The following is a 10,804-nucleotide window of genomic DNA, read 5'->3' as shown; positions in this document are numbered from 1 at the left end:
CATAGTTCAGAATAGCTATAATTGTACCAGATGGTTGCATTCAGTTAATTTGGATTAGACTGTAATACAAACCGTTCAGTTTGTCAACAATAAAACTGACTGAAATGAGAGAAAGACTGAGTGTGAGACTTTGTTATTAGATAAAATGAATACTGATAAAGTTTACCTTTATGTACAGAATCTGAATATCACAAAATATTTTAAAAAATTGCAATAATATCGTATCGTGAGTTAAGTATTGTGATAATATTGTATCGTGAGTTAAGTATTGTGATAATATTGTATCGTGGGATGTATGGTGATTCCCACCTCTAAAAAACACTGATGCACTCACTAACAGCTACTTTGGTCACAAGCACCATTCACAAATACACAGAATGAGCATGAAAATGAAGCTTACACCACGGCCAAGTTTCTTACTTCTAAATTCTGATTTCAGCATAAACTCTAATCACCTGTCTAATCTCATCTAATCCAATCCAGTCATCTGCTCAAAAAACTCAACTGTGAACACAGTGCTTTAGTTCATTACTTAAATATCATGTCTTCTATTAAAACAGGATCGATTCTGCTGTAGTTTGTTACCAGAGAACTTAAGCACCGTGCTGATTTGAGTGGCGTGTTGTGAACACATTCTTACAGTGACAGCAGGAATCCGGAGGTTGGCTCCTAGCATGTTGTTAAGTTGGGGGAAGGTGCTCCAGGCGACATATTCTCCCCTAGTACTGGTTGCTGCAACAAGCAGAGTCTGATACTGGAATCTCACAACTGGCTGTTCCTCATAAGTGCTCCTTTTTATCCAAAAACCTAAAATTAAAAACAAGTTTGAGAACAAGGAGCATGTATTTGTACCACTCAAACTGTTCAGTTTTCTACAACTACTTACTTGGTGTAATTACAGACATATGCAAAATAAATCAGACTAGCACCCATTTGAAATAAATAAATAAATAAATGAATTGCTGGACCACTCCTTGGAGGTCAAGAGACTGGAGTTGAGATTTTTGTGTGGGGAAATCCCAGTAAATTCCGGTAAATCAGCAGTTTCTGAAAGACCCAAAACAGCTGGTCTGGCTCCAACAACCATGCTGTATTCAAAGTCAGTGAAAATAATACTAAAATACATTTCTTAAATTATCCTCATTTAGAAAACAGAAGCAGCTTGATGATGTCACTGAAGGCTTCTGTTTTCAACTCTGTTGTCATTTTACACATGGACACCACCAACCACTTGTTTATCAGTAAACATGAAAATAAGTACTGCCAATCAAACAACCACGTACAATGCTTTCTATGTGTTTTCTGTTTAAAGCAGACATGAGACATTAAGCGTTTTAACATGTTTCACAGTCATACGAGAGCAATAAGAGAAACAGGGAGCCTGTGATTCCTGACAGAGATAAATGAAGTCTGATAGTGCAAAATGAATCTTAATAGGTGTATAAAAGCTTCAATCGGGAGTTTTATAAATGTAATTTAAAACTTCATGGCTTGTCCCATGCTTTGATACCTAACAGCCTTGGGAGAATAGAGGAAGTGCCACTGGATTTTGCCTTACCAGCAAAATCTATCTATGAAAATTCCATGGCGTGGCGCAACCCGGGTGTTTTTCCATGAGTGACGTGCAAACAAATATTTTGCTTCTATTAGCGTGGCATGTGTGGCTGTTAAAGGGTGTAGTTTTTAGAGCGCATGTAGAGTTTCTGGACCGTAAATGTACCTTGGCTCCTGTAAGCAACCAGCAGAGGCGGGATGTAGGTGAGGCACAGAACCACAACCAGGAACAGCGTGGCTTTCGTGCACACGCTCGTTTTGTACCGAATCAAAGCCGGGTGAGAGTACACCTCATAGAAAGCCATAAGTGTGCTGGAGGTATAAACAGCTCAGTCTTCCAGATAGCAAAGATGCTAAACCGACGGAAAGCCCTCGGAGGATCAGCGTGGGCAAATCGACAATAAAATGCTAAGCAACCACAAATTATCCCTTAGTCATCTAACCGCTTCCGTAATGAAGTGAGTCTAGTAGGGCACTGGTCAAAAACACGGTGAATTAACATGCTATTTATGTTAGCACCAAGTACCGCGCCATGTTCCTTCCTAGCTTAGCGTCTGGCGGTTACCATGGCTGCCACTGCCAGTGTTCGCGTTTGTGCTGCATTCACGCGATACCAGCACGGTGAGGAGCACCCTTAGCAGGGGTCACACACACACACACACACACACACACAAAACGTGTACAGAAGCAGAAACGCATTACAGGCAGGGATTCTATATTTTTTGTGGTTATTGTGCATTTATGTCTTGTAATTTTGACTTTTGAATAATTTCATCACCGTTTTCATCAGTTTGCTTCGCTTTGCGGCCCTCTTTGTGTCTGTTTCAAGTTGTTTGCGGGGTTTTTTTTTTCGTTTTTTTTGGGGTTTGGGGGGTCTCTGGTTATTTTTTAGTTTCTCTTTGAGGCGGTTTTGTGTCTCTTACTTTGTGTCTTGGTCGTTTTGCATCTCGTCAATTTGCACCCGTTTCAGGCCACTTCCTGTATTTGCCTATGTTTTCAGTTGGGTATGTCTGCAAACACGTGTCTGTTGGGTTTTTTCTATCACTTTCTGTTCATTGTGCATTTTCCCTTTACATGCCAATCTAAATATTCTTTATTTTTCACTATGCAGTCACATAGTAGTGGTAATTCTGTGTGGTAGTTTTCATCTTAAAATAAGACATTAATTGCTACATAATATATAATTGTACACAATAGAAAATAAATCATCATTAAAGATAATTTTGTGTTTGTTATTATTATTATTATTATGAATGGTTGGATGGGTTCATTATGCATTAACACCGATGTCAAATTCATTTTACATTGTGGCCCACATGCAGACTTGATCTTAAGTGGGCCAGATGAGTGAAACTGTGCTTATTGTCATTGACCAGAGGTTTAACTGCACATTTACAGTCCAAATCGTTTTTTCTACATAATAACGTTTTTCTACTGTAGTTAGTGAAAAAGTAACACCAGCCTTAATGATTCTGGGCTTATATTGTAAAAGAAAAAAAAATACATGTGTAAAATTAGAGAAACAATTCTGCTATCTCATTGCCCAGACTGTTCTGTAATTATATAACAGAAAGTTTTAGTTGTTAATTTTTTATTTTATTTTTTGTCTGTGGACTTTTTGCAAATCAATAAATTGCTCTAGTAGAGCATCATTTAATTGCTTATTTGTTACTTAATTACTTTGTTATGAATGGCTATGAGGTGGGAAAATCTGTAAAAGGTATGAAAATACAGTTAAAAGTCCAATATTTGTCATCTTTCACATTTTCCAAAACCCCCCAATGTGCCTGATTACACTCACTTTGCCCGGCCGAAGATGGCCCCCGGACCTTATGGTTGACACCCTTGCATTCGTAGCTGGACTGAGAGCACTTGAAGGCAGCACCAAAACCATCAGCACCTCCCCTGTGTCAGACAGTGACGTCACCTCCCTGATAGACGGACAGCTGAAAGCTCCTGGCTCAGCGGGGTTGTTGACGTTTTGTTTTGACCGCTTTTGTCTGGATTTTTGGACATTATCCGCAGATTCAGAAGCCCGCCTTTCGACCCTGCCGTCACGCGTCAGTGCGGGGATCCAGCAAAGATGAAATGGATGTTTAAAGAGGACCATTCCCTCGGTAAAGGGGTTTGGATTGTTATGAAACGAGAGATCTTGTCATGTCACGCACCCTCCGTTCTGTCTTTTTCTCCGCATCCATTGTTGCCATCTCATCCCATATAGGTGTAGAAATGTATTGCTTGCCTCAGCATATAAATCCATGATGGCTGATGCTGCATGGCTAGCAACTAATGCTAAGATTATTCTTGCAAGTGTTATGACCGCTGTCAAAATCCGGCTCACCTTTCATATCCCTGATGCATCCAATCAATCCTACCCTGAAATGTGTTTTTCCACTGCATGCATGTTCTTAACCAAAATGCATTTAAAAATCCCACAATTTAATGTTGCTTTGCCTATATGTAATCACTACTTAAAACCCTGTGGTAATAACATGATTAAGGGCTGTCAGGGACTGTTGTGGCAAATTCGGCTGTATGCAGTAGGGCTACAACTTTTTGTGTTGGTTCATGGTGCTGGGTAACCCCCTCCAGGGTCTATTTAACTAGGCCTTATAACTTAAATGGGTACTGAAGAGGGCTTCCTCAGTGATTCAGAGCTGGTAACACCTAACACAAACAGTGTAAGTGTTATTATGTTTATTAATAATGTGCCAGAATTTGGAACTGAGTTTGGTGTAAAGTTCTCTCCAAATTTAGATTGCTGGAACGGCTTTGCTCCTCAGCCTTTGTCTCCATACTCTCTTCAGATAATCTCGAAGTTCCTTTTTAAAGAAACACACAGCAAAAGTAGGCCTCTTAACTGGGCTAATGAAAGTGTGCACCTAAATGAAGCACACATCTTCTCACCCATCACCTCATCCTCTCTGACCTCTGTTCATTGTTTTCCCTGCTGCATGCAGTCTTTCCTCCAATAGATGCTCTTTCCTCCTCCTGATATAATAATCACTTAATAAAAGCTGCTGATGTGACTTACTACTGATCTGTGACAGTAATGCCTTTAACACTTTAACACACATGATCACACTGTGAGTTGATGTTAGAAGGCATCCGCCGCTCTGTCTGCGTAAACTGCAGTCAACCTTAATGCTGTGCTTGAATGTGCATTTGAGCCGATATATCTGACTAGCCTTGGCTTGAAAGGCCAGAGGAATCCCAAGAGGCCTCGCTCAGCCCTTTAATCTCTGACTTCCTGTTTGTTTCCTGTCTCTCCTTCAGAGCACCGATGTGTGGAGTCAGCCAAAATACGCAACAAATATCCTGACAGAGTACCGGTGAGTTGTGGGGGAGGGCAGTTACCCAAAACCTGCTTAATTCACATCAGGATTAGGTAAATGTGCAGTCCTCTGACATTGTTTAAATAAGCAGAGCTGTAGGCCCGTAGCAAGAAGGATGGTCCTTCTCATCTTTAGCCCGAAGGATGCAACATTCACGGTTTCCATAAAGAATTTGAGATTCTGATTGACCAGACCACCATCCATTTTCTTCTGCCTATCCAGGCAGAAAATGACCACAGGACAACTTTCCATTTCTCCTCAGTCTGTCTTAATTAAGTTAGGCCCCAGCAGAGTGCCTAGGTCTGTTCAGTTTGTCTATTTTTTCTATTGACCATGGTTTACTAATGTATTCCTAAGCCCATGCAGTGATTACTATAGAGAGCCATGTCTGTCTCTAATGCAGTAGAACATGAGGACCCCAGAGAGCAAAATTTAAAATTAGTTTTCAGCCTTGTCCCTTGTGCAGTGGGATTTTCCCTCCTTTGTCTGAATCCTTTAATGATGTTGTGCATCACAGACGCAGCGACAGCCTGGGCACACTCTACCTCTCGCACTATGGCAGCTGGGATGGGCCACAGTTATGGCTCTGTGACGTTTGGTGTTGCATTCAGCCAGTGAAAATTGCAAATGCAATAAAAACATGCGTGGATAGAAGATGGACTATCAGCCATGGATTGTGACGCACCTTAAAACCTTACAAGTACCTTGCTGCTGAGGGCGTACTGGTGACACATGTTCTTACAACTTCACTCACAGACATTATTGTAAGGCTAAGCTTAATGGTCAGCCAGAAGCTTTCAGATAGGGAGTGCAGGTGTTTGCTACAGTATTGGGAGATTTGTGGCCCACACACAGCATGACCACAGTGTGTAAGAATGCATTTGTCTGTTAATGTGTGCACTCCAGGTGATAGTGGAGAAGGTTTCTGGCTCTCAGATAGTGGACATAGATAAGAGGAAGTACCTGGTGCCCTCTGACATCACTGTGGCCCAGTTCATGTGGATCATCAGGAAACGCATCCAGCTGCCTTCAGAGAAAGCCATCTTCCTCTTCGTTGACAAAACGGTCCCCCAGTCCAGGTGAGAGTGCGCTGCGTTCTGCAGCAAGTCAGTAGATTTAAAGGTCAAACTCATGAGTGTGCACCACAGAGACCAAAAAACCTTGTGCCAACACATTCTTCTCGATAATTTTATTGAATGTAAATGTGTTAGATGATTTGAACTTTTTTTGAGTTTAACAATACCTTTGAAATAAATATTTATGCTGTATATTGTTAATATTTACTTTGAATTGCATGAATTGTACTCTGTAGTTGTAGCTTAAGAAAGAAATGTGAGTTACGTTGATTTTTTTAGCATCTGTTCTCCTCACTCAGATGTCTCCTGGGAACCAAGAATTAACTGATTCGAGTTTAGTGGTTTTTGGCCGTATCACCAGAATTCATTACATAGTTACAGCAAAATTTCTGCAATAAATACATAAAAATAAATATGTTTAAAATCTGTTAGCCACATTTTACCCTGGATCAACAGCCTGACGTTATCAAAGCTGTAATGTGCGCACTGTGTGTTACCTAAAATGTGTTTAACCATTCATCTTGTGTAACTGATGAGCAGGATCGTATGTAGAAGTATTTCTTTTCCAGCTCCATTTGAGTCTGAAGCTACACTTTCACCTCGATCAAAACTTTCACCAGTTTTAAGATGGAATAAGCTTCATGGTTGTTGTAAGGTTAAATAAACAAAGAAACTGGAAGCACAGCTGAACTTGGTGTATACAGACAAACATGAACAAGAATAAAAGAGTAATATATTATCATAATTAAAAACACCAAGTACATAGGGGCTAATCCTAATGTTAGCAGCTTTATCAATGGTATGGGTAAACAGTGGAATAGATGGAAATAATAGAGGTAGGTGAATATTATAGAAGGGGTGGGGGCGTCAAGGGTGGATCGATCCAAATATCGGTAGTATCGATACCAGCGCTGGTATTGGTATTGGAGCGATACTAGTGCGATAGCGTCGATACTTTGTTTCTCTCCTCTAAGTTCTGTGCGTTGCTCCCATTCACCAGAAAGAAGTCATGTCTGTGTAAACACTGCTCCTCTTTGGACACTTTGCTGTCCTGTGTTTAGTTGCCCTTGGGTCACGTGTCCTACCGGCACTAAACAGCTGTAAATACTAAAAACAGTGATACTGTATGTATTCGAAGAAAATTCTCTTCTGTGGCTACACCATCAACCATAAAAGACCATGAAAAAGCGCAAGAAATGAAGAGAGGAGGTAATGTGTATGTAAATTCCTCAAATTGACCCAGACAGACAGAGCTCGCTGTCACAGTCCTTTCAGAGAGGCAAAGAATATCCAGGTAGCTCACGTAGTGGTGAAGCTAATGTTAAATAATCCAGTTCATCAGCGCAACTTAACGTGGACGTGTTATTGTCCACCGTAATTGTTAGTGGTCATTGAATTATGTTCACGATGATTCATCTTCTAAATCATGACACATCACTCTCCACCATATATTATTTTTACTATAGTGCTTTGCACTTAAGGTAGATATTGCACAGGGATCAGCAGTTTTCTAGGTGTGAGTGTTGAGTAGCCTGATGGTCGATGGGAAGAAGCAGTTTTATGCTCTTTATGCTCCTGTACTTTCTTTCATAAGGCAGCGTGAAAGTCTCTCATCTATTCGTCGTTTATTCAATTAAATCCGGTTTTACTTATATAGCACCAATTTCTAACAAAAGTCACTTCATTGTGCTTCATATTGTGAGGTTAACACCCTGCATTATTAGAAAGAAACCCCAGCAATCACAAGGCCCCCTATCAGGAAGCACTTGACAAAAGTGGGGAGGGCAAACTCCCTGTTAACAGGAAGAAGTGTCCATCAGAAACAAGTAGGTGCAGCCATCTGCTCTGACTGGTGGAGGCGGGACGGGATGGGATCAGAGAGAGGCGGCTTATCAAAGGAATCTGCTTCTGAGTGCTTTGTAGCACGCTGATACTGCTCTCCTTATTAAAGTCTAGCCACAGCACGTATGCCACCTCTTCACTAACAAAGCAATAATGCTGGAGCCAAATCTAGAACCAGTTCCACAAAAAAGACTGGCTCCGGGACAACGTTTTTTGGCATCGTCTCTACTGATGTGGTTGCTCCAAGTAGTTGTTTAGCAAGAGGATGTCAAAGATGTTTCAGAAGCACAGCTCCTACAGTCCACAGCTTTGATAAATGGAACCAGAAGGAGGAACCACTAGCGGCTCTTTTTTATTTTTAAAACTTAAATTCATTTTTTATGAGGAATTTATTCCACACGTAAATCAGCTGTTGTGAGGAATGTTCATGTTCATGTTGCAAAAACATGCATCTGGCTGTAATTGCTGAGCTCTCAACCTCACGCTCCCATTGAAGGTATTAAACAGACGGCCTGTAGTTTTTATCAGATTTGACAGTGAGTCTAATGAAATTTAGACACACCGACACAGTAGGGCTTAACATTGCTCAGGTCTTTGTTATATTTGACATGACATAACCACTGGTTGCTAAGGAAATGTGCAATGCTAGACTGGTTGGCAGATTTCCCAGGTAATTCTCAGTAATTACTAGTTGTTGTTGTGGTAAAATCGACACAGTTCCCACCTTTAAAGTAAACGCTGCAGCTAACTTTTACTTTTAAAGGCACACGGTCTGCAGTTCTGCTTCTGCAGTTTAACTTTGAACAGTGTGAAAGTGCAGGTTTTCTGCAGGCAAACCCACAGAAAACCACGATCTGGGCCTTGAGGGTTAAACTAGGCTAGCCCATAGCAGGTTTGCCCTTTTGGGTTGGCAGTGGGTCTATCCACAGATCTCCCGCATGAACCCTGAGGAGGAACATTTGCTAGAATGATTGTCAAACGCCCAAAACCACAGACAAGTTATCATCACATATCAACTTGTGTCTACAAAATCTCAGTACATGCAGTTAAATCCTGGTACTTAGATTACAGTTTCAAATTACTTTTATATCTGTTCCTCCATTTAAAGGGTGGAGCTGCCCAAATAACTGCTGGGTGGAATTACCAAGGTCACTATAGAGTGGTGAGAGTTGCTTCAAGAAGGATTTTGATATATCTGTGCACTGTATATAAAGAATGCACATAGCTAGTATTGGGCCACACCTCAGGCTCAGCTTCTGAATCCGGTTTTCAGTCTCATTGAATTTCAGTCCTGTGGCATCAGCACATTAACTGTGCACCAGGAGCTTAATGATACGGGTTTCCAAGGCCGAGGAGCTTCTGTCGGTGTAATGTGTTTGTTGCCCAGGCCTTTTTTTATACGGTGTTGGCCTAAAAGTGAATCTATTCCACAATATGCATTTGTTTTAATTGCCAGCAGGGGGCGACTCCTGAGGTTCTTTGCTCTGTGACTTCACGTTCCTGATTACTTAATGGGCTAACTCAAAGTAGTTTGAAGTGATACTGAGTAAAACATCAAGTTGATTTAATAATTATGGTCATGATATGAGTCAGAAACCAGCATGTTATTCAGAAGCTCACACTCATGACCTCTCAAAACAAAAAGATGAAGGTGGCATAAACACTCGGCGCAGTAATGCAATGGTGTCGAATCTGTCTTTAGGTAAAGCCTGTAGACATGTCTGACTCTGTTTTGTGCATCATCTAACTATTCGGTTTTTACTGTGTTTCAGTCTGACGATGGGCCAGCTGTACGACAAGGAGAAGGACGAGGACGGCTTTCTGTACGTGGCCTACAGCGGAGAAAACACCTTTGGTTACAAGGCCTTTTATACAGCACAGGGTTAATGCATAACTGATTACTAGTTTCTCTCTCACACGCTTGCACACACACACACACAAAACCCCAAACACACCGACACATTAGGGCTTAACATATACTGGTGCATAGTGCTTCAGAAATCGGCCTTTACATGTGTTACACAGGTAACGCACCTACACATTTGGCACTCGCATTTCTGATCAGCTTTTGATACTTAAAACTGCTCATTTATGATGCGAGTTTGCTACAATAAACAAACTTTTTTCCCCAGATGCTTGGATGATGTAAAAAACAAACAAACAAACAAAAAAACGCTGAACTTTATCATGATCTCCGTTTCAAGGCCAGTTACTGAGAGAATTATCTTTAACACTGCCGCGAATCTGAATAACAGTCATGTACATTAAAGCCACTTCAGATACCATTCATCATCCTGGCACTGTTAGTAAACACACACACACACGCATGCACAAACCAATCATTATGTGACACAGTCATGCTCCATTTTATTTGTTGTCACAGATATTTATGTTCAGTGGAAGTGAGAAAGAGACGCAGTAATCCTGTGACTAGAATTCTTTGTATTGCTCATCATATCATGTATGAAATGTTCACCACAAGACAAAAGATACTCGTTAGAAGGCCCAGGATAGGCTTGAAGGTTGATCATAAGCACGTGAATGTTAGCCGGCGCCACTCCTCAGGATGTTACCGAGACCGCCCCAGCCCGACGGTAGTCTGCACAGGATGTTGTGCTGGATAAACACGAATTCATTGAACTGCTTCAAAAAATCCAACACTTTACTTGAAGTTTTAAAATACCGTCAGAAAAAAAATTAACATATAAACAAAATACAATTAATGACAAAACAACCTTATACTTAATAAAACCTTAATGAATATTTCCTCAATTTAGAGACACAAACAACCGAAGCCTCGTTATTTATTATTATTAATTCACTGAACTTTTAAAGATGTAACATTTCTGTTCAAACCCATTAAGTTCTGAAATGTTCAGTGGGAGTTATTCTATGAATATTACACTGACAGCACTAATAAAATATTCCAACAGTCTTCTGATTCCCCCTGATTCATAATAACCTGTGAATGAGTTTAGCTAAATATAAATGATGTAA

The 10,804-nt window shown here is 40.6% G+C and overlaps 2 protein-coding genes across 3 annotated transcripts in view; one reads left to right on the top strand and one right to left on the bottom strand.

Annotated features, from left to right (window-relative positions):
* tmem231 (transmembrane protein 231) overlaps positions 1-1,876 on the bottom strand; it is an 8,828-nt gene extending 6,952 nt beyond the window's left edge. The window contains exons 1-2 of the mRNA XM_005751217.2: positions 1,721-1,876; positions 641-807 (exon numbers count right to left, since the gene is read on the bottom strand). Of these exons, the coding sequence (XP_005751274.1) occupies positions 641-807; positions 1,721-1,859 (306 nt within the window). The 5' untranslated portion in view covers positions 1,860-1,876. The remainder of the gene's footprint in view (positions 1-640; positions 808-1,720) is intronic.
* Positions 1,877-1,878: 2 nt separating this feature from the next.
* Positions 1,879-10,742, top strand: LOC102205403 (gamma-aminobutyric acid receptor-associated protein-like 2). 2 transcript variants are annotated; one of them, XM_005751218.2, is made up of 4 exons: positions 1,879-2,175; positions 4,831-4,886; positions 5,796-5,968; positions 9,580-10,742. In XM_005751218.2, the coding sequence occupies exons 1-4, from the start codon at positions 2,121-2,123 to the stop codon at positions 9,692-9,694; spliced, it is 399 nt and encodes a 132-aa protein (XP_005751275.1). In that variant the 5' UTR covers positions 1,879-2,120; the 3' UTR covers positions 9,695-10,742. The 2 variants fall into 2 exon arrangements, with proteins under 2 accessions (XP_005751275.1, XP_005751276.1); XM_005751219.2 differs by lacking the exon at positions 1,879-2,175 and adding an exon at positions 3,416-3,671.
* The last annotated feature ends 62 nt before the right edge of the window (positions 10,743-10,804 follow it).

Source organism: Pundamilia nyererei, unplaced genomic scaffold (assembly GCF_000239375.1).
Source record: "Pundamilia nyererei isolate P.nyererei 1_Seehausen unplaced genomic scaffold, PunNye1.0 scaffold00303, whole genome shotgun sequence".
Lineage (NCBI taxonomy): Eukaryota > Metazoa > Chordata > Actinopteri > Cichliformes > Cichlidae > Pundamilia > Pundamilia nyererei.
The sequence above is the reverse complement of the archived record's forward strand: the minus strand, read 5'-3'. Positions and strand labels throughout refer to the sequence as shown.